This window comes from Sceloporus occidentalis, unplaced genomic scaffold (assembly GCF_023333645.1).
Source record: "Sceloporus occidentalis isolate IW3139 unplaced genomic scaffold, rSceOcc1.0.p SCAF_4, whole genome shotgun sequence".
NCBI classification, from domain to species: Eukaryota; Metazoa; Chordata; class Lepidosauria; order Squamata; family Phrynosomatidae; genus Sceloporus; species Sceloporus occidentalis.
The window spans coordinates 38,352,728-38,376,950 of NW_028316984.1; the positions used below are offsets into that span (position 1 = coordinate 38,352,728).

At 40.9% G+C, this 24,223-nt stretch overlaps 1 protein-coding gene across 1 annotated transcript in view; it reads left to right on the forward strand.

The window, feature by feature from the left end:
* TLK1 (tousled like kinase 1) overlaps positions 1-24,223 on the forward strand; it is a 58,812-nt gene that overhangs the window by 26,728 nt on the left and 7,861 nt on the right. Inside the window, exons 10-18 of the mRNA XM_089519769.1 lie at positions 1,738-1,874; positions 4,595-4,783; positions 7,784-7,850; positions 17,206-17,303; positions 18,819-18,900; positions 20,835-20,926; positions 21,015-21,104; positions 21,464-21,633; positions 23,221-23,356. Coding sequence (XP_089375895.1) covers positions 1,738-1,874; positions 4,595-4,783; positions 7,784-7,850; positions 17,206-17,303; positions 18,819-18,900; positions 20,835-20,926; positions 21,015-21,104; positions 21,464-21,633; positions 23,221-23,356 — 1,061 coding nt within the window. The remainder of the gene's footprint in view (positions 1-1,737; positions 1,875-4,594; positions 4,784-7,783; positions 7,851-17,205; positions 17,304-18,818; positions 18,901-20,834; positions 20,927-21,014; positions 21,105-21,463; positions 21,634-23,220; positions 23,357-24,223) is intronic.

Genomic DNA, 24,223 nt, shown 5'->3' on the forward strand with positions numbered 1-24,223 from the left:
CATTGCATCCTGCTTGTGACATAATCAGTGCGCCATTTGCGCATTTGGGCATCGCAAGTGCGACGCAAAAAGAACCCGCTTTTGGAGGGTTCTTTTTCCGCTGGCAGGAAGCCTCGCCGTTTGGAAGCTGAGGCTTCCCTCCGGCTGAAATCCAGGCGCTGGCAGGCCGCCCTTTTTGGGCGGTCTGTTCCGTGTCCATATTTTCTTGAGACCAAAATGGAACATTGGGATGGCAAAAATGGGGTGAGGTTATGTAATAGTCCATATTCAAGAAATAGTAAGATAATAGATAACAAAAGTTTTATTACATGAAAATATTGAGCTAACAAATATTCCTCAGTAACAGAACTGATACAAAAATCTAGATAGACATTGAGAGGGACTGTATTTCACCATGATCGTATCATGAATATGGAAATTAAAGGAAATTATCCTTTAATGAACATTTCTCCAGTGAAGTAATCTTATGCAGCAAATTTCAGTCATTCAACACCTTAGCATAAAACCTCTCATACTCCATGACACTTTTTTTGACAGCCACAATTTTAAATAGGGATCTTCAAACTATTTTTTGCAACAGAACAGGGCATTTTTCTTGAAAACGGGTCAAAATTGACATTTATATTAAAATGATGGCATGGTCTGGAAATATGAAAAATAAACAGTACTGTCCCATTTAAAATGGTATATATGGTCAGCCTATACAAAATGTAATTTGTACCATTCCAGTAAAGATCCACAGTAGATGGCGAGGTGGATACAAGATTCTGGAGGGAGGAGCTTTGACTACAGTCATGCTAAAATTGTTTTGCAGTGGCGCATTCCCACATTCAGACAGAGAGAATGTATTACATAGTCACTCTCTGTATCCATGGATTTTGTTATCCACAGAATCAACCATTCATGGCTTGGAAATACTCAAAAATAATACATATTCCAATAGCAAACCTTGATTTTGCCATTTTATATAAGGGTTCACCATTTCACTATGCCATTACTATGTAATGGGACTTGAGAATCCATGGTTTTGGTATCCACAGTGGGTCCTGGAACCAAACCTCAACTGATACTTCTCTGAATTTGTCCTCTTCCTATATCTTCTCCCTGGGATGAAGTGTCTGGCAAGAATCTTCTGTGCTAGAATGGTATTGTTACAGTTTTGGACTGCAGCTCCCACAATTCCCCAGCTAGCATGGCCACTAGTGCATAATGTAAAATAAGAGGCTTTAGAATGACCTTGATTGTATAGTACTGAAACACATAAATTGATTCAGCAGTTGGTCTTGCTACCAACATTTAAACTAGTACAAGGGAAACCTGTAGCTGAGTGGGAAACAATTGCTTGCCTTCTGTGAACTGGGTGCTCTGTTTCAGCAGAAAGCTATGCATAATCCACTGTGGCTCCTGTGTAGGGAGAAAGGTGAGATATAAATTGAATAAAATAAGGAGTACTTTTTTTCTGTTTTAGGCTTATATGACCTCCTTTGCCCTGTTCTCAGATTTTAGGCAAGATACTAGTCTCTTGTTTTGAGATCGTGGAGGCAGCCATAACAGCCAACTTGGAAATTCTGTTTCTAGTTATGAGAAAATGCAGTGTCTTTGCAAAATAGAAGCCTTGAGGGACACTATGTTGATTCAACACAATGAATTAGTAAATATGTTGCACTTATTATTGGATGCAATACCCATTGCTGGGAAAGGCTCTAAAAGTAACTGGTTATATTTTGGTTTTCTTAGAGCACGCAAGAGAAGCTGGCAAGCAGAGAAAAGAGTATGCAAGACAGATTACGCCTTGGGCATTTTACAACTGTTCGACATGGTGCTTCATTTACTGAACAGTGGACAGATGGTTTTGCATTTCAGAATCTTGTGAAGTTAGTCCATGTTGTATTTTTAAATTGTTTACTAATGACCAGTTCCCTTGAGTGGATGTTTTGTATTAGTTACCATACTCTGAGATCTATTTTTACATGCATTACATCATCTTCTGTTTTAATTTTCAGAATATTGAATTCCCTGCTCCTGGTACCTTTGGAAATGAGCAAATATCTCACTTTGATTTCCAATGAACCTGAAAAACAAATCAAAATTTACTGTATGAGTACTATGTACATAGAAAATTGTAAACTTAGACTACTGAATTTCAAATTGGCCCATGATCTTTGAGTTGGGTATTTGTAATAAATGAGGTACTTGTGCATCAGAATGATTTGTAATCATAGATGACAATAAGGAAACAAGAAGTTAGTTCACTTTATTAGAGGCTTCTTTTAGCATAAAGTGTGTGTGCGTGCGTGTGCACGCGCGCACAAGTGACAGGGGGATGAAGTCTGTTGTTGTGTGCCTTCAAGTCATTTACAGCTTACAACAACCCTAAGGCAAACCTGTCATGGGGTTTTCTTGACACGTTTCTTTAGAGTGGGGTTACCATTGCCATCCTCTGAAACTGAAAGAGTGTGACTTGCCCTGGGTTGTCAGTGGGTTTACATGTCTGACCCAGGATTTGAACCTTGGCCTCCAGAGTCATAGTCCAGTGTTCGAACTGCCACCCCTTCTAGAGGCAGCCAAGCTGGGAAGAGGCTTGGGGAGTGAACGTTCCCTCTTCCCACCATCTTGTTTCTGTATTGACTTGTGTATAAATCAACCCATTTTGGGGGGGTCAGTTTTGTAATATGAACTTTTCTATTTACAGACAGGTATATACGGTACCTCAGTTAACAAAGCTTCAAATAATGGAGCTCTTTTCTACAAAATCTCTTTATAGCTGCCTTTTCTTCTTACCTTCTGATAGCTGGAAGTTTCTTAGCACTGGCAGTGAAAGGATGGGGAAGGAAGACTGGAGAAACACCAACTTGTGGTGTTGGGGTTGTATCAACACAATACAGTACAATAAAGCTTGAGGTGGGAAAGAATGGGATTCTACTCTATTCAGTCCTATTGTAGCTATCTACAACAGGCAAGGTCAACTGCCATAATTATTTATGGAGCGAACATGAATAGTAAAAGCAGAGCGAAAAGAAGGAACCAAATTAGCCTGCCTTACTAACTACCCACAACATATTTTTTTTAAAAAGCAAAGAAGTAATCAGAATGGAAACTATAAGAAAAGTGAAAGCTGGTGATAAAAAAAATTGCTAGAATGCTAAATGATAAACCCTTTAAGCAGTGGGACAAAGAACTCTTGAAATCCCAGGTCAACTTATTTATCGGTCAGTATGGTAATGTGATAGCAGCTCTTTCAGATTTCCCCATACGGTGGGGAGAGCATTGTCCCTCTCCCGCCTGATGAAATGAAAGCTGGAACGCTGAAGCAAAAAGCCTCAATTAGAGTCCCTCTTGCTGCACACACACACATACACACTGAAGAAGCCTTCAAGTTTTACCTTCAACTTATGCACAGGTCATGGCACAATCCATAATTTTGGCCCCCAAACCTGCCCTCGACTTATATGTGAGGTTGACTTATAGTAGAGTATATACGGTAAATTTATTTTGTCTTTAGACTTGGGTCCCCTCTCCAGGATATTTCATTATGTACATATATGAAAATGCAGGTATTCCAAAATTCCAAAAAAAGTCCAAAATCCAAAACACATCTAGTCCCAAGCATTTCAGATAAGGGAGATACAACCATGTATCTGTATATTTCAATTTTCTCCCTAAAGCTGGTAATACAGCCTTCCTGTGACCATGCTTGTAATGTATTAAAGGACAGTATGTGTACCTCTATTTTCATAAATATTGAATATGCCCATCCCTCAAATTCATGTTGTATCTTGTTGCTCTTAAATAGAACCTGGTATAATTTGCTGTCAAATACATCAAATTGTGAAAAGAATATTCTTGGAGGTGCCAGGTTTGTCTCTTGTTAATCTTACTGAATTTCCAAGATTCTAGTGTTCCACGTAGGTATATAATAAAGAATGATTTGGTAAGAAAAGAAATTGTCATTATTTAGTATGGGCATCCATTGCTGTGAATATATTTGAGAAAGCATTTTGTTAATCTGACATAGAGGATGAAGTTAATACCAATTGAATCTATTTTTTGAATGAGATACATTTGATACAGTTTCAGTTTGATAAAAATTGATAGCATGGAGAACAATTAAAGCAATGATATTTTACAACTTCAATTATTCTTCCATTTATTTTAGTTTGAAAGAAGTTTTGCCTTTAAAACTTATCTGCTGACAGAAATTTAAAAATCAGTACTAGAAGAAACATCAGTGAATCCTAACTTCTTAGCAGCATAAGCTCAAATTCATTTTTTTAGTCTTAATACACCAGTGAATCAATAGATTTTACAGAAGTGTTAACTTACCAAGTTCCCATTGATGCATACTGTTATTCCTTCCTTTCTTAAATTAAAATATGCTTCAGTGGGAGAGAGGGATTGAAACAGAGTAATGGTCTCATATAATAGGGCATAGATCTGGTGTGAAGTAGCAGAAGACAAAAAAGTTTTATGTCACTTGTATGCTTCCGCAGAAGGCTGGTTTGAATCCACAGGTAGGAAAGGTTTTTTGTTTTGTTTTTTGAAAAAAGAGTTCAGACCCTGAAATCATTTTAAAACATTGTTTTCGGGTTTGCAGGCAACAGGAGTGGGTGAATCAACAAAGAGAAGATATTGAGAGGCAAAGGAAACTTCTTGCGAAGCGAAAACCGCCATCTACAAATAATTCTCAGGCACCCTCTGCCAATTCAGAACCTAAACAGAGGAAAAACAAAGCTGTCAATGGAGCCGAAAATGATCCATTTGTTAGACCCAATTTACCACAATTGTAAGTTCAGAAATATTTGTTTGCTACTTATGTATTAAGGGCAGGATAAGGTTCCTGTCATGTCAGGGTGCTACAGTCACCTACCTGTATATGTCAGTTCACTCAGATGACCAGTAAAATAAAATGAAGGGTTGTATGCTGGGAGATTGGAACTAAACTTTCTTCCTAGCTTGTGGGGACCTTGTTGTCCTTATGGGCAGGGATAAAGTTATGTATTTTTGTTGTCGCTTCAAATAGCTAAGTTAATTGGAATTTTGCTTGGTTTATTCCATAGATGCCACTGAAAGCTGGCATACTATATTCTTTATTTTGGCCTTGCTTGGTTGTGATAAAGAGACAGAACTGCGAACTGGCTGTTAGATTATTGTTGTTTTTGATCTCAGACATTGGTGGTCTTCATAGTCTCTAGGGTTCATCTTTGTATATTTCCTGTCTGAAGGGTTAGGCTTTCCACCCAAAACAGCTCTAGAATGTTTTGGGGACTTGCACAGATCAAGGATCAGTATGTATAGATTTACAAGTGCTTGCTCAGGGTGCTATAGTTTCAGGGAAACAAATTGTCCTTCCCCAAAACCCTGAACTTACACAGCCTAGAACTTGGTTCAGACAAGTCTGTGCTAGCATCAAATACAAATCAAGTTTAGATGATTTTAAAAATATGTACAGAATTAGTATTTAGCTGAATTAATATGGCAATATTAATATTAGTAGTCGTATTAATATTAGCTGTTGCTATTCTTGTTTACTAAATATTTAGTCTATTATTATATTTACCCACTGTCTTTCTGTTTGCTTGTCTGAGAAGTTTTGATGACCCAAAGCATCACCTATTATTATTTGTATTAGCAATGGAATCGTTTGCAAATATGATCAGGGAAGCAGAAGAGATAAAAGGATATAAAATAAATAAGGGAGAGATAAAGTTGAATTTATTTGCAGATGATGCTCTGATAATGACACAGAAACCATATCAAGCTGTGATCAAATTATTGGAAATATTTCAGAAATTTGAAAATATTTCTGGGTTTAAATTTAACATGGATAAATCGGAGATAATATTTAAGAACACTGATTGGCGGGAACAAAAAGAAACTTAAATTGTATCAGGATTGAAATTGGGGAGAAAAAATATGACATATTTACGAATAAATTTATCAATTAAGTTAGATAATATTGTACAGGGTAATTACAATCAATTATGGGGGGGGGGAATTAATAATCAAATCTCCAAATGGGCTAGTAAATATTGGAAAATGCTAACAAAAATTAGGATGTTCAAAATGATGGCATTACCAAAGTTTTTATATTTATTTCAAACTATGCCAGAAATAATTCCTAGTAAAGTTTTGAAGAAATGGGATAGATCGATATTAAAATGGATATCGGGGAATAAAAAAGTCAGATTATCTAAGGCAGTGGTCCCCAAACTGTGCCCTTTAAGAGATTTTGGACATCAGCTCCCAGAAGCCTCAGCTATGTTGGCCAATAGTCTGGTATTCTGGAGGCAGAAGTCCAAAAGAGCACACTTTGAGGACCACTGATCTAAGGCATTCTTATATGAGTATCAAAATAATAGAGGATTGGGTGTTCCATCACTCAAACTATATTTTGAGGCAATTCAATTGCTAAGAATGATAGAGGTGGAATATAATCAAAATACAAAGTGGTTTAAATTAGAAAGACAGAGCAATCAAATGGAGCATGTCTCTATCTTCCAGGGGGGGAAATGGGGAAAGTAAGAAAAAGAGAAAATTGGTCCAATGATGGTGAATTGTAAAATATGGGAGAAGTGGAGTATAAAACTGGGTATAAAAAACTGGAAGTGGCTACCAATCGAATACTTAAATAAAAGTAACAATGAAGACTTTGGAAAGATATTCAACAGTGGCACGAATACATGAAGAAAAATTAACTATATTAATTGAAAATGAATACTGGATTCAAATAAAAGGGTTAATAAAATTATTAGATGAAATACAATGGAATATTTTAGGCCAAAATAAGTTGCTAGAAGAAATAATTTAAAGAAATTAGAAGGTGGAAAAGGATTAATAGAGAAAATTTATCAGATTATGCTAACAACCCAATTCAGAATGGTAGAGGGACTGACAATGAACTGGGGAAAAGACTTATTGATTGATACAGACAAAATTAAAATTTGGCTACAAGAAATTGTTAATATTAAAAATACAAATGTAAAAGAACAACAAATGAAAATGATTGGGAAATGGTACTGGATGCCACATCAATTAGCATTTATAAATGATAAATTTCAATCAAAATGTTGGCATGGATATGGAACTATGGAAATTTACATACATATGTGGTGGGAGTGCCCATTTGTTCAAGAATTTTGGACAGAAGTTAAGAAACAGATAAATATAATAATAGGGATAGAGAAAGCTGCTCATGCAGTGATTGCTTATGGATGGAAAAACAAATCAAATTGAAATAAGTCTTATTTCTTTAAATATATAAAAGAATACATATTATTTGATTTCCTTAGGGAAAGAAAACTTAAATATATTGTGGAAAGTAATAAATAATCATGTTAAGATAAATGGGAAATTGTGATTAAGAAAGTGGAAAGTAAAATGGGGTATGAAGAAGTAAAAAAATATAATTAATGATATTTTCCACATCTCTGATAATTATTGTTAACTTGATTGGAATGTATTTCCCTCAATGCTGTTTTTGGGAGGGGGGAAAAGGGAGAAAATCATATTATGAAATGACAATTGTATAATTTGAATTATATACTGTGTAATAAAAATTAATTTGTTAAAAAAAGCATCACCTATGTTTGAGTCAAACATCAGACACAGAGTTAGGGACTTTTGATTTTAATCTGCCACCATTTTGGAGAACAGAGTGGAAAAGACTCTGGATACAGTCTCTAGTAATCAATAATGTAGACACACTCTACTTATTAACTTAAATTCAAAAAAGCAATTATTTTTGGCCTTAGTTTAAAATAATTATCTATGCTAATCTTTGCAGGCTAACACTGGCAGAATATCATGAACAAGAAGAAATTTTCAAACTGAGATTAGGACATCTCAAGAAGGTATGTTTAACATTTAAACATTTTCGTAATCATGTAAAAATCTTGCTTCTGTAGTCATAGAACTAAATTGCCTTACAGAACAGAATCTACTGTATAATGGTGTCTTGTCTTATTTGGCCATCAGCATGTTATTGGCCTACAAAAAGTAGCAGTTTGTTTTTTAAAAAATTAATTTCCAATTCTCTTTCATCATTACAGTTGTTATTGTTGTTTTCCTTATTACTGGAACATTATTTGGAATTAATAATAATAATAATATCAACAACAACAACAATACGTTTAATTTATATCCTATCTCTCCGAAAGGATCAAGACGGGTTACAACATAAGATGCATACATAACATACATAAAGACATAAATAAATCATTACATAAATCCCTTATCACCTATCCTTAAACTAATCCACATAATTACAAAAAGAAAAATATCAACATTATAAAACAGTTAAAATCCAATTAAAATAGTCACAACTGGGGCGAGACATCTTGGAGCAGATATTGGGCAATCCATATCTGTGGAGCTGGGTCAATCAATCAGGGAAGGCCTCCCAGAAGAGATCCGTCTTGACAGCTTTTTTTAAGTCGTCAAGTTTGGTGACATGTCGGATATCTTCTGGCAGGCCATTCCATAATTTTGGAGCAGCAGATGAGAAGGTACTCTGGGTAACTGCAGCCAGCCTGCTCTTCATTAACTGCAGTAAATTCTTCCCAGAGGACCTGAGTGTGTGGGGTGAATTAACATTAAACAAAGCAGAAAGGATATTAGATGGACCAGGCTTGACAAAGGGCAGGAACAGATGGACAGGAAAACGCAACTTGATCCTGGATTTTCTGAAAGCAGGTCAAAACCCTGCTGTCCACATGGCCTGCTCCCAAGGTGGCTAAATACTCATGGGCTGTCCACACCACACAGCATCAAGCTGCACTGCACAGTTATTTTTTGTCACCTCCTCACCATACACAAGCACAATCACACAAGCTCACTGCCTGTGACCTCCAGTTACCTCCTCCTTTCTACCCAGATGCCATTCCATTGGACATCCACTGGTATGACCGGCCACATAGTCACACATGTGATACACAGTCTGCACAGTGCTTTGGTGCGCCCAGTGATACACTGGCAAAACACAATCATGGAGCCTCCCTTCAGAAGGCTTCACCCCGTGTCTCCCTGTTGGACTAGCTGGTTTGTGTATGTTGTAATTACATCTATTGCATTATTGGTAATCGTGTTTTTGCTTTGCCACAGTCCCATACTGCCACTAGGTTGTTTATATTCGGGTTGATGATGCACATTTTCTGCCTTAGTTGGAGTATCCCAGCTTGTTTTTGTTCCGTTTTTTAGCCCCACAGCACGGCTTCATTTTACTTTCCTCCCGGTTTCACCTTGTGCATTGTCTAAACACCCAGCCTTCAAAGTGGTTATAAGCCACTTTATGTGGTGTGGACAACCCCAAAGGAAATAAATGGTATTAATGCACCTGTATAGCTGGTATTAAAGTACTGAAAGACAATAAAGGCCCAGGTCCAGACAGTTTGATGTTAGCATAATATGGAATCTTTGCTGAAGTGTTGGTCAAGCCATTACAGTGTAAAGTTAATGAAACTGTGCAGAAATTAATTCCTAAAAACATGCTTTAATTTAGTAGTGGTGGATCTTTTAGGTGTCATGCCCATTTGAACAATTAATTAAAACTGGATCCCATTCCAAGAAAAGAAAGGAACTTAAATACAATATTCAAAGAGGAAAAAATTGAAGTTAAAAACAGTTTTGTCTTGTTTACAGGGGCTGTACTATCTCCTGTCTTAATTGCAATACGGTGGGTCCTTGGTATCCACTCTAGTTTGGTTCCAGGACCCCACATGGATACCAAAATCTATAAATGCTCAAATCCCATTAAATACAGTGGTGCAGTAAAATGGTGTCCCTTATATAAAATGGCAAAATAAAGATTTGCTTTCTGGAATGTATATATATATTTAATATTTTCAAGAAGTAGATACCTCAATTTGTGGATGAAGAATCCATGGATACAGAGGGTCAACTGTACTTAAAAGAAAGAAAATAAATAACTTTGCTAAAAACAAACACATTTTGAGACAAATTTGACTCTGGAATAATGATTATAAAACGTTTGCACATATGTTAACAATGTGTTTGGACAAGATTTTACTGAAATAGATTTGCTAGGCTTAAACTGTTTTTGTTTTGTTTACTGGAGCGGAAAAATGAGACTGAATGTTAGAAAAAGCCTTGCATGTGGTGAATGAGACTTCTGGATTAAATGAAAAAATATTAATGATATATTTAGATTCCAAATAAGCTTTGGATATTATTGAATGGCTTTTAATTAAACCTTCTTGATAAGTTTGACCTGTAGCCCCACACTGTAAAGGAAGTGAGAACTTATTAAAACTCTGCTCAGGCTATTTATATTTGCAATTAGTATATCTGCTGTTTCCAGTTGTTGCCAGAATTATATGATATGGATAAGTTGACCACGTAGACCATACACACTGCACAGACTTAAACTGCCTTATAGCTTCTTCTTCATGGTCTCTGCGAATCATACAAATGGGTTTCACTGCGCCTGCGCAGTGCTGTTCGGAAACCTCTGGAATCACTGAGCAAAGTTTACTTTGCAACATATAGAAACTTTTTGGCGGTAACTCCGCTATAAGGCCCCTGCCTTCCCGCTCTTTCCCCAGTTCCTTTTTTCCGCTGCGCTAGCTGCTTCAGGGAACTTCGCTCGCTCTTAAGCTCGTTCGGAATCACTGTGTTTTTGATCATTTGTTGTCTCCCGCCCCTGATAACTTCGGACTCTCGGCTTGTTGACCTCGATTTTGGACTTTCCTTCCGCTTTTGTTTCTTCGGAAGAAGGTCTCCAGCACCTTTCAAAGTGTGACGTTGTGGAGACAAGGTGCCCATCCGGGAAAGGACCACGATCCGAAGACTTGTCCACCCTGCAAGCCCCTCTCTTCCCAGGCTCGGAGGAATTGTAAGTCCTGTCTGACTTCGGCCATTGACCAGGCCAAGACCCATGAGGGGGGGCCTCCCTTCATCGTCGGCTCCCTCGGCTACGCCGCCTGCTTCTTCTTCCCGGGCCAGCGTGTCCAGCGTGGTGTCTGCCCACCAGTGGCTGAATCATCCACCACCGCCGATGTGGCCAGTGGTTCATTCAGACCCAGTGCCACCAACAAACCCTCCGAGCGCCCCCACATAACATCGGGGACTGAGGGTTCCGAGCCCAAGACAGAGTCCGGGAGGAAGGCGTCCCCAGAGGGCTCGCGCTCGAAGGATCGAGCGGATGTGGCCCGTGGTTCATTCAAACCCAGTGCCATCAACAAACCCTCCAAGCGCCCCCACATAACATCGGGGACTGAGGGTTCCGAGCCCAAGACGGAGTCCGGGAGGAAGGCGTCCCCGGAGGGCTCGTGCTCGAAGGATCGAGCTGATGTGGCCCATGGTTCATTCAAACCCAGTGCCACTAACAAACCCTCTAAGCGCCCCCACATACGTCGGGGACTGAGGGTTCCGAGCCCAGGATGGAGTCCGGGAGAAAGGCGTCCCCGGAGGGCTCGCGCTCGAAGGATCAAGTGGATGTGGCCCATGGTTCATTCAAACCCAGTGCCACCAACAGACCCTCCAAGCGCCCCCACATAACGTCGGGGACTGAGGGTTCCGAGTCCAAGGCCAAGTCCGGGAGGAAGGCATCCCCGGAGGGTTCGCGCTCGAAGGAACGAGCGGATGCGGAGGCCCTGACCGTGCCGGTCCCATCCTCCAAGGCGTCGTCGAAGGCGTCCCGTCACGCCTCCAAGCCGCCCAAGACAGGGGCACCCTGGGTGCCATCAATGAACGCCGCACCGGAGGATGAGGGCAAGGTGACCAAGCCTCAGCCTTCAGGGAGCATTGTCCTGTCAGACCTGCTGGGCAATCCTCCCCCCCCCCCCCGAGGAGCAGGGCGAGACGCCGGGATCCTCTAAGAAGAGGCACTCCGAGGGGGCTTTGGACAACTCCACGCCCAAGAGGCCCAAATCCACCTGGTACCAGGTGAGTCGGTGGCGTCCTCCAAGGGCGAGGAGCGCGCTTCGCACAAAATGCGCTCTCCATCCAAAAGGGCTCCAACTCCGGTTTCTTCTCGCCCGAAGGAGTTGTTGGCATCGTATGCGGTTTCCATGCTCGACACCCCGCTGCCTTCGACTGTGAAATTTGTCTGCGTCAATGCGGAGAGGGCCAGACCTCCGCGGAGGGAGTCCTTCCCTCTGACCCTTCACTCAGGTGAGGATGAACCGTCTGATGAGGATCCTTCAGAAAATTCACGAGGCTGAATCTCCGTCTTATGGCCCCTGAGAGAGACAAGCCCCCAGTGTCGCATGCGAGAGTTTCAACATCCGAGTCGTAGCGGCCCGCTGTGGAATCGTCAGCTTTTCAGCTTCCGACGTGTCCCCCACGCGAGTCCGGGTGCCGGATCTCCCACTGGCATCAGACACCGTCTCTGAGCCAGAAATCTTGTCAACTTCGGAGGACCCATCAGACGATGAGGCCTCCATCCAGGCTTCTCCTCAGATGTTGCACCACCCCGAGCCTTCTTCTCCCACCGATGATGGCCGCTCTTTCAACAAGCACATCATCAAGATGCCAAGGTCCCTGGACATTGGGCTTCCCTTCCCTGAGGAGAAGGCTCACGACCCAGTCGAACACAGGGTGCACGGCCGTGTACCGTCCCCACCATCCATCCCGCTGCTGCCGTCCCTGGAGACCTTCGTCAGGTGGCCCTGAGAGTGCCGGCCTCCTTGGTGAGATCGTCCCGCAGGATCGAATCCCTGTACCAGATCTCTCCATCCAGCGGTTTCTGGTTGACCGGCCACCCCAAACAAAATTCGGCGATAGTCAAAGGGACACAGCAGACCTTCATCCCCAAACAGACGACGCCTCCGGCAACGCCTACATGGGGGCTTACATCCAGACCTCGATGGAGGGGATTTTGCCATTCATCCCTTACGTCCCAAATGATGTCTAGAGGCGCCTGGTGGAGATCAGAGATGAGGCCCACTCCATCGGGAGCTAGCTCATCACTGCCTCCACAAATGTGGCTGACTGCGCTGGACAGGCCATGGCAGCATCGATGGCTCTGCCCCGACATGCATGGCTGCGTTGATCTGACCCGAACACCAACGTCAGGACAGCTATTGAGGACATGCCACTTGACGGCTCTGGTCTCTGTCACGCCGAGACTGACGAGCTCCTGAACCGCAATTTCAGGATGAAGGCGGCGGCCAAGAACCACGGGATGTCGTTGGCCTCCATCTCACCCGTCCGGAAGAGACAGCGACCGTGGCAGCCCCAAGGTCAGGCGCAACGGTCTTTCCAGCAAGACCGACAGTCTCAGCAGCATGACTCCCAGAGGTGGCGTTACCCCTCTCAGTCTTCCTCCTCCTCTGGCCGTCGCAACACCCCCCCCCCGGTATCGGAAGTCCCGCCGTCAGGATACCGACCGGGGGAAGAAGAGAACCCGAGGGGTTCCTGCGCACTTCGTCTCTCTCCCCTCCGGTTCTTGGACATCTTGAGGCTTTCCCACTACTGCCGGGATGGTAACCTTGGCCTCTATTCGGCCTCTACTCCACCAGGGCCGGTGGTTCGTGATGTTCTACCTGGGGGAAGCCCACTTCCACATCGGAAGTCGAGAGTCCCACCGGAGATCCCTCGCCAACGTACTTCCCTTCGGCCTAGCCACGGCCCCGAGGGTCCTCACGAAGTGCATGGCTCCAGTGGTGGTATACCTCCATCAGAGGGGTTACAGAGTCTTTTCATACCTCGGCGACTGTTGTTGCCGCCGACTCACAGCGGGAGCACCAGGAGACAGTCTCATTCGCCTTGCACCCTGGGCGCCCCTCGGCCTGATTGCCTGCGAGGAAAAGCCACTGCACACCAGCCAGGCAGGCTAAGTTCATCGGGGCCATCGCCGACTCCGAAGGATGCTCCGCCTTTCTCCCTCCGGACCCTTTTCAGGCGTTGGCAGCTTCACTAAAGCGTTGCATCTCCCACAGAAAGGTGAGGGCCAGAGACATCCAGGTAGCCCTAGGCCACATGGTGTTGACAACGTTCGTGACGCCGTGGGTGAGGCTTCGCCTCCGACCCCTTCGGGCCTGTTTCCTCTCGGTCCCCTCAGTCTTCAGACTGATGGAGGACTCCTTGACCAGGTATCTCACGGCACTGAGGCCAGTGGCCACTTCTCTGAGATGGTGGTTGTCTTGCTTCAGCATCTCCATCAGAATGCCCTTCCATCAACCCCAGCCTCAAATGACTTTGACAACAGATGTTTCCCTGGAAGGCTGGGGCGCCCACCTGCTCGACCTCGTTGTCGAGGACAAGTGGTCCGCCCGGGACAAACGTTTCCACATCAACACGTTGGAGATGCTGGCAGCCGACAAGGGGTTGAGGGCATTCAAATCCGCTGTGGCTGACAAGGTGGTCCTCCTGAGAACAGACAGCACCACTGTGATGTATTACATCAACAAGCAGGGAGACTCCAGATCCAGGACCCTGCTCGAGTTCATTCTGCGCGTCTGGAGCTGGTTCATCCAGAGACAGACGCTCCTCTACGCAATTCACTTGCCAGGAGAGGACAACGACCTGGCGGATTGCCTAAGCAGATCTCCTCCGGTGCCACGAGTAGAGGCTCCATCCGGAGATGGTCAGCAACCTGTTCGACCGGTGGGGGACCCCCCAAGTCGATCTTTTCGCGACCGAATGGAACAGCCACTGTCCCCAGTTCTGCTCCGGGAGGCGAACGGACGGTTCCCTCGGAGACGCGTTCGCCTTCCTTTGGACGGGAGAGCTGCTCTACGCCTTTCCTCCCTTCCCTCTCATCATCAGGGTGGTGTCCAAGATGACAACAGACCAATCGGATGTGATCCTGATCGCTCCGTGGTAACCGTGGCAGCCCTGGTTCGCGTCTCTTCTCCACCTCCAAGAGATGCTCCCTCTGCCTCGACTTCCGTCTGGACCTGCTGTCAATCCAGGACGACCGGATCCTCCAACCGGACATCGAGAGCCTGCCGCTGGTGGCCTGGAGAATCCAGCCCTAGCCTCACTGCCTGATGCGGTGAGGACTGTGACCCTGCCTATGCAGAAACCACCCACCCAGCGGTCCTATACCAGTAAGTGGAGGAGGCTTAGCCTCTTCCTTTTAGAGGTTCCTTAGGAGATGTGCCAACCTGCACCCCCTTGGGTCGGTACTGGTACCAGCTTGAAGCCTGGAGGCGGTGCTGTCCGCTCTTCAATCCAAGCCTTTTGAACTGATGGCCACGACGGACTTGAGATTGTTAACTTGGAAGACTGCCTTCCTTGGGGTCATCACCTCCGCCTGCCGTGCGGGCGACCTCTGTGCCTTGCGGAGGGACCAGCCCTTCCTTAGGTTCACAAGGAGTAGGTAGTCCTCCGGTCAGACATTACTTTCTTGCCCAAAGTACTGTCTGCTTCCCACATGGGCCAGGACATTGTGTTGCCTACTCCGGCGTCCAACCCGACTTTGGACACAGAGCGAAGCCTGCACTCTCTTGATGCCAGGAGGGCGCTGGTTTTTCACTTGGACATAACCGCTGCCTCCAGTCGGTCCGAGAGACCCTCTCTGTGCTACTCGGAACCAATGAAGAGGTTGCCTGTGTCTGCGCAGAGGTTTTCCAATGGGTGGCTGGTACCATCCACCTCTGCTATGAACTGTTGGGTAACCTCTCCCTGGCAGGGTTCGGTCCCACTCCACAAGGGCAGTGTCACAACCCTCAGCATCCCTGTTGGGGATTGCCTTAGAGGATGTCTGCAAGACTGCTGTCTGGTCCCAGCCTCTGACGTTCATAAGGCATTACAGGCTGGACACCAGGGCCATCCTAGACGCAGCTTTCGGGAGGGCTGTGATGGTCTCAGGGTTGCATTGGTTGCACTACTGATGATGTTTGTTTACAAGGTTATGTAAATTATGCCACTGTTTTACATTCCTGTTGAATGTTGGTTTGCACAAATTGCCATGGGATTGGTCTTGCATGACCTTACGTTCCCTTCTCAGGTTCTGCAATGTTATTGCTGTGTTGAGGTGTTTGTGCACAAACAAAGACTGACTCTTTTATGGTTCAAGGTTTTTATTGTGTCAATGATATACCTTGGTTGCCATAGCTTTGGTTTCAGGACACTCCGCATACCTAAGCTTGTCAGTCTAAACCCATTTGTATGATTCGCAGAGACCATGAAGAAGGAGGACAGGTTGCTTACCTGTAACGGTATTTCTTCGAGTGGTCATCTGCGAATACATACAAATCCCACACGTCCATCCCCTCAGTGCCCTGCTCTTATTGGCTCTTTCCATCGCCTGCTTGGCGGAAAAATTGCGGAACTGGGGAAAAGAGTGGGAAGGCAGGGGCCTTATAACAGGTGGGCGGAGTTACCGCCAAAAAGTTTCTATATGTTGCAAAGTAAACTTTGCCCAGTGATTCCAGAAGTTTCTGAACAGCACTGCGCAGGCGCAGTGAAACCCATTTGTATGTATTCACAGATGACCACTTGAAGAAATACCGTTACAGGTAAGCAACCTGTCCTTTTTGCCTGTTACCTTCGATTTGTAAAGATTACCTGTCGACAAGCAAAACTGGCATTTATTTACCGTAGTTATTAACCCAGATGTATTTAATCTTACAGTAGCTGTCCTACAGTACAAGAACAAATGCTTTACATTACTTAGATTTTTGTCAGAGGAATCATTGCTTGAATTTATTTTTCTCTAAAATGTCTTTGAATTTCTTTTGAAAAATGTTCACAGGTATGATTATACCCCATGTTTGTTTTGCCTTAGCAGTAAGCATTTTTATATGTGCAAGTTAGAATGTATGTTTCTGAACTGTATCTGCTGCAGTCCTCTGATGTACCCCAGTCTGTTGTATTGGCTTCCCTAACCCTCAGGTATAACCTGGGTCCAAAACACACTGCACAAACAATCCAGTGTGAGACCACTTTAACTGCCCTTCCTCAGTGCTAGGGAATCCTATTAATTGTAGTTTATTGTGGCACCAGAGCTCTCTGACAGAGAAGTCCAAATGTCTCACAAAACTACAATTCCCAGAATTCCCTAGCATTGAGCCAGGGCACTTAAAGCGAACTCAAACTGGATTATTTCTGCAGTATTTTTGGACCCTGGATGATTGGGATCCACAAAAAATTGATATTTCATCTTCCATAATGCAAAGCCAGTAGTAGAGGCAATCTTTTTCAGGTTGTACTTTCCTAGTTATCTTTTACCATCTCTACAGTTGGATATGGATAAAAATACTTTCTTTCTGAATATAAATTCATTATTTTTATTTGCAGGAAGAAGCTGAAATACAAGCTGAACTTGAACGTCTGGAACGAGTCAGGAATCTTCACATACGAGAGCTCAAAAGAATAAATAATGAAGATAATTCCCAGTAAGGAAGTAGATTTAATCTTTCACATTACTTTGTTCATACTTTACTAGCTTTGGAGTAAATATGACACCAGGCTATGCAAAGCATACTTTTAACTGTGAATTTTCTTTTACTAAAATTATGGAAAAGTACTGTTGGGATTTCAGAATCACTGAAGTAAAATAAATGACAGTTTTAAAAGGTTTTGTGAATTGCTATTAAAAAAAGAAAGATACTTCAGCATCAAGCAGTTATAAGTGTACCTGCAATAAAATGTCACCTAGGCTGCATCTGCACTGCAGAAATAATCCAGTTCATTCCCACTTTAATTGCCGCGACTCAGTGCTGTGGAATTCTGGAATTGTAATTTGAGTGCTGTGGTGCCATAGCAAACAAATTCCCATAATTCCATAGTATTGAGTCATGGCAGCTAAAATGGTATCAAACTGGATTATTTCTGCAGTGTAGATGCAGCCCTACTTAGAAAAATGTTTCTTTTCAAGGTTTTCTCCCCTGCCCCCAGGTTACTATTTACTCAATAGCAGCTGTGCTTGAATTGGGCTCACCAATTTCTCTTTCCTCCACTCTGTTTCCTTTTCCCTTGACCTCTCCCACCTTAACTAATAGGTCAAATCCTATGTAACCCGAAAGCTCACAAATATTAATAATCCTGCTTTCAACTTTTAAAAAATGTATTTAGTTTTCAAACATACATTTTTAAATTAAAAATTCTGACCATTGTACTTTATCCAGCTAGGAATCTCTCTAAAGAATTCTGCATGGGTGCCTCTACCAGTGGCTGATTTTAATCTAATTATTGCATCTATTTTGCACTCTTCAAACAAAAAAGCTCTCAGATTAGCGCAAATCAAGTCAGTAAATATTACTGTCCCTGCCTGCAGTTTTCAAGACTAAAGGTGAAAAGGACTGGAGAGGAAAAGGGGGGGGGGAAACACATCCAATAATTGATTCTTAAAGTTACAGATAATTTCAGCTGCTCTTTCCCTTTGCCATGGCTTGATGGAACGACTGCTGCCAGTGATGTTTCATCATGTGATACTGTTTTACGTTTAAAGAGTTTGGGCACACCTACCACAGCTACATAATGTAGCATTGAATCTACTGAGGTTTCGGACCAATAGGAATCAGTAGTACTATGAAGAATAATTCTCTTTGAACGCAATCAAATTGGCTTCTGAGCAAAATGGAAAATACTGCATTATATGGGATCTCGATTTTTATGTAGACTTGCATTCTTCTCCTTATTATTATTATTATTATTAAATCAATAAATTAAACTGTAATAATAATGAGGAGGAGGAATGTCTGCATAAAGTCAAGGACACATATAATGCAATATTTTCTATTTTAGTGACATCATATATTGTACTTTACCAAGTAAGCAATATAGAACATCAGTGTGTTTCTGTTACTGTTACATTTGGAACCATTTTTTTTTTCATTTTAAAAAGTATTAAATATATCATTAAACTAAATATTTTTTTTGTGAACAGTGTTTCTGATTTATTTTTTAAGGTTCAAAGATCACCCTACATTAAATGAGCGGTATTTGTTGCTTCATTTACTTGGTCGAGGTGGTTTTAGTGAAGTATATAAGGTAATGTCCCATGTTTTGTATTTATATATTTTTCTTAAACTATAACCCACTAGCATGCTGCTGAAGAACCTCACTTAACACAGAATAAAGATAAACATTTTTAATAATTGAATTTGGATGTTATTTGATGGAATATTTTATAATTCTGAATTGCTGTCATTGGTTTTATATTTTATCATGCGAATGGCCTTTGGCTTAAGCATTAATAAAGATTGATTGATTGATAATAAAAAGATACACATTTAAGATTTTATTTAGCCTTTCTCTTTTGACAAATGTGCATGTTTGGAAGTTTTCATCCCTTCCACTTCAGATTAACAATAATTTATCATGTCCTCATAAGAAAGAAAAAATGAATGTGATTTCAACAAACCACACCTGAAATTAACTTCAGTTCATAATTCAATCATCACATGAACTTATTAGGCAAAATGAAACTTTATAATATTAACACCAAAAAAATGAAATTATAAAGAATATATAAACAGTTATAAAAGAACAGAGTTAATATGGCATTCATTCAACCCCTTTTTAAAAACAGGAACCTAAAATAGAGCCAGAAGTTCCTGGTATTCTAACAATTAAGCTGGACAGAAATGTGCATAAGCTTGCTGATGCACATTCTTGTAAAATTAAAAATTGCATATTATTTAAAACATTTATATCCCACCTTGTATCACAAGATCTCAGGGTGGCATACAAATAAATCAATTTAAACAACTTAGAACAGTTTAAAATTTGAAACAGTAATTTAAATATATAAAATGCATATTAAACAATTTCATTTGCCATTGCCGTTATGTCTGAATATGTTGTGTTTATCTGGTTGATTAATATGCATTTGATGAACTAAATTGTTTTGCAGCAACCCAGCCAATGAAATCAATTTTTCCTCAGTAAACACAGAAGACAATTACAGATTCGTTCTGGACCCTACCCCGCCCCACCCCATGGATAGCAAAAAATGTGGGACCTTAAGCGCATTTAAAAAAGCCAGCACTTGCTGTCTGCAGAAGCTCAAATTGAGGATGGCAAGCCCACGGTTGACACGGATACAGTGTACATAGCTTCAGTCTTTAACAAAGGCTATACTTCAGGCTAGACATCACCTGATGCCTAAAAAATTGTAAGAAAGGCACCAGCTGGCAGTGTCTAAAAGAAAATTCTACAGTTTGGGTGCCACTGTTGAAAGGAATCTCCTTGTGATAGTCTAATTTCAGGAGATGGCAATAACTAGATTTTGGCCTCCAAATTAGTTTTCAGTGGCAGGCAGGCTCATGTATGAGAAGGCAGTCCTTCAGATAATTGCAAATGTGTCCATGTCCATAGAGAATATATGTGTCTGTCCATTTTTAAGGCTTTATTGTACATCTCTTTTGTGTCAGATGGCAGAGCTTTTTATTGTTAGCTACATTTCTGCATTGATGGGATTTTTGAAATAATAGGGCTGCATTAAGACTGGGACAGGTGAGGGGAGAAAGAGAAATGAGGAGGTGCTGAATTTGGGAGATCTCAGACTCTTATTTGAAACTGGACTAACCACTGGGATAGAATCCTGAGTTTGAGATTTGGAAAATAGAAATCTTATAATCTGTTGAAATGAAGTACATGGAAGTAACAACTATGGTAATTAGCATTCTCTTGGAGATGAGTATTCCAAGTAGGTGATAGCCTGTTTAGCTCCCACATCTCACAGAGTGTAGAAATGATGGAGCTTCACTGAGTAACTCCTGGAGCAGATTGTTGAACAACTTAATGGTTGGTGAAATAAATCTAAAATAATTTGTGTGACTGGATTCAATGCAAGGCATGTTCTTATGTTCCTATAGTAAAGTGTGGCTTAGTGTCTTTGTTTGAAGCTTTAACTCAGATTTAAGGGAGGAAAAAAAAAACCTCATACGTTTTCTACCACTTTCACCCAATGGATCTTGCAGGCTTTTGATCTCTATGAACAAAGATATGCTGCTGTCAAGATACATCAGCTTAACAAAAGCTGGCGGGATGAGAAAAAAGAAAACTATCATAAGTAAGTGTTATTTTTTTAAAAACTACTTAACCACTTTTTAACAAATTAAAATATTATTTGAATGGTCACAATTAATTCTTTACTTAAGGCATGCCTGCAGAGAGTATAGAATACACAAAGAACTGGATCATCCAAGGATAGTAAAGCTGTATGACTACTTCTCCCTAGATACAGATACGTAAGTATGCAAACTGACATCTTTTATGTTTTCAGACTAATTTGTTTAAGTTAATGAGTTACTTGAGGAAGAATTTGGTTTGTACCATATCCAATTGTCATAGAGTAGCCCACTGAATCAGTTGCTTAATGGTAAGCCAATACTTGATGTAAATTTCCATTAATTGAGTGGATAGGCATGTGTAATTTAAATTTTGTGATTCAATCTTGCTGGGTAAGTATTTTTAAATATTGCAAATAATTTTAAAGAATGCATAATTATTGAAATATTGTATATAAGTTTATGTTCATATTTTTCATTGTATGTTTCAAACATTAGGCTTTTTGGATAACAAACTTTATTTTCTTCCACTTTCCTAGGTTTTGTACAGTATTAGAATATTGTGAAGGCAATGACTTGGATTTCTATCTTAAGCAGCATAAACTAATGACAGAGAAAGAAGCCAGGTCTATTGTAATGCAAATAGTAAATGCACTGCGATATCTCAATGAGATTAAGCCACCTATAATCCACTATGATCTTAAACCAGGTAAATCAGAACTGTTGGACAACATCAGATATTATGTATCATTTCTGTGAAACTTGTTTATCTTTCCATTCTTACTAGTAGTCAAACTGCCTCTCTACTGAATCTGCAACAGTCCAAGTTTTAAATTGTTTGGGTTTTTAAATGTAGTACGGATGGGGGGGCGCACACAAAGGGGTCTTGTATTCATGGCAGGGAGAATAACCTTCATTAACTTGAATCCTTTGCAGAAATGTTTGTCTATCATATGCAGTATTTTCACTTAAAGCTTTTTTTGTCTCACCTTTCTTAGCCCATTCCTTTGATCACCTCTTTATTTTTCACTTTGAAAGTGTCCTTTCTATTTTTCCCCCCTCTATCCCATCCTGTCTGCTTCTGAGTTTGAGGTTTTTAACTGTTTTGACTTACATGTTATATTCTTGATCCCTTTGGTTGGTGTTTTCTATAATTCTTATTTGTTTCCACATTCGACTGTATTTATATTCCTTGGAAGCTAAAGCTTGCAGTATATGTTCTGTCTTGGCAGCTATAAAATCATTAGAAATGGCTTAAGGTAGCACTAAAACTGCAATAGTTATTAAACAGAAAATCATTCCTTAAATTATGGCTCAAACCTTTACTTAAAGTACTTAATATATACCAGTTTTAAAATGATTTTAAGTTCCTTGTACTTAACCACACAGTTGAGTTGTGAAATACCAATTGCATAGTCTGCCCTCACTACATAAGAAACTATTCATCATGAACTTTGCTTTTGAATATGCAAAGAAGTTGTTATTTGTTTTTATTTAGTACACTGTGGTATCAGTGACAATAAACAGAATAAAATACACAATTACATAAATCTAGAAAAATCAGAATACAATGAAAGTACAGTGAGACCTCAGTATCTGCGGTCCGTTCCGGACCCCCTGGGCATATCAAAATCCACGGGACCTCAAGTCCCATTGTCTCCATGGTGGCATGTGTACATGGCCGTGCTACCATTAGGGACAATAGGACCTCAAGTAAGCCTCCGTTGTCCCCAGTTGTGGCATGTGCATGCATCCGCGCCACCATTAGGGACAACGAGCAGCTTGCCATCCATGGTCCCACTGTGCAGTAAAAATGTTTCAGGCATTTTCCCCCACACACACAATTGTTGAAATTTTACTCTTATGCATAATGTTATTCATTAAGTGGAAGAACTACCCAAACTCTTCATGATGACTTTATACATCTGTAAAATGTACAGCAAACATGATGTCCAACATTTGTCATATCTTCAGTCTATTCACTGAAGTGAAAGCTTGGGAATGCTTGACATTAACAAAATGGTAAATATTTTGTCTGATACTCTCCAAGTGGTGATTTAGACATAATTGTTTCTTCTCAAAATGATACATGGATCAATTCTACAAGTAACCCGTAGATACGTGACTTTTGATACGCCTGTGTTTAGAGTGTTTCAAGTCTGTAAAACTACATCATCCAGATCATGATAATGAAATATTATAATTTTGCACTCTTATGGGACTAGACTTCTTTTTATTATTTTTTAAATGTTCTCTCTCTCTCTCTCTCTCTCTCTCTCTCTCTCTCTTTCTCTAGGAAACATCCTTTTGGTAGATGGAACAGCATGTGGAGAAATAAAGATCACAGACTTTGGCCTGTCTAAAATAATGGATGATGATAGTTATGGTGTAGATGGAATGGACCTAACTTCACAAGGAGCTGGGACTTACTGGTAATATTATTGGTTTCCATTTTGTAAAAGTTTTGTTTAGTAACATAATAAGCATTATTTTTATAATCCTGCCATACCTATATAATTGACAGATTAATTCAGTTTTGTATCCTAATGATATTCTCCTATAACATATTGAGATTAATAAAAGTGACAGCTATGAAAATGTTCATAAACATTATTGTAAAGATTTACTGTCTGGCTTCTAGCTTACCACTAATGCAAACTTTGGTGTTTTTTTTTTAAAGATAACTTTGGATATAGCCCTATGTTGGAAGGCAGTATATTGGCTAATATATGTAACTTTTGGATTCAATATGCTTATCGTTGCTTATGTTTTTTGATAATTACCATGTGCTTCATTAATAAATAATCAAAACCAGCATCCTACCAAACAACTGTTTGAAAATATTGAATGCATTACATGTTTTACTTGAATATTGCATGCTTGCTTAAGCAAATGTCTTCAACAATTCTATCCCTCCTTCCTCCTGTTTTCACAGTGGCTTACATTCAAACTGTCCATATGTTTTGTAACAACCTCACCATTTTTGAATCATAAATATGAGCTTTAGACTCTCACTCTCAGATGCCCTCCCTCAGTTCCTGATTTGGCCATGTCATTGTCTGTTACATTTGAAAAAGCATAATGTAATTTGTGTTTTTAAGACAAACCGGAAGTGGAAATCACTGATAGCAATAGGCTTCCAGTTTGAAAAGCAAACATAATTGCTTGTCAATCAGGGTGTAAAGGCTTTATTACAGTGGTACCCCGGGATACGAATGCGCCGCCTTACGAAATTCCCGGGTTACGAAAAAAAATAATTTAAAAAAACTGTTCCGCGTTACGAAAGTTTTTTCGGGTTA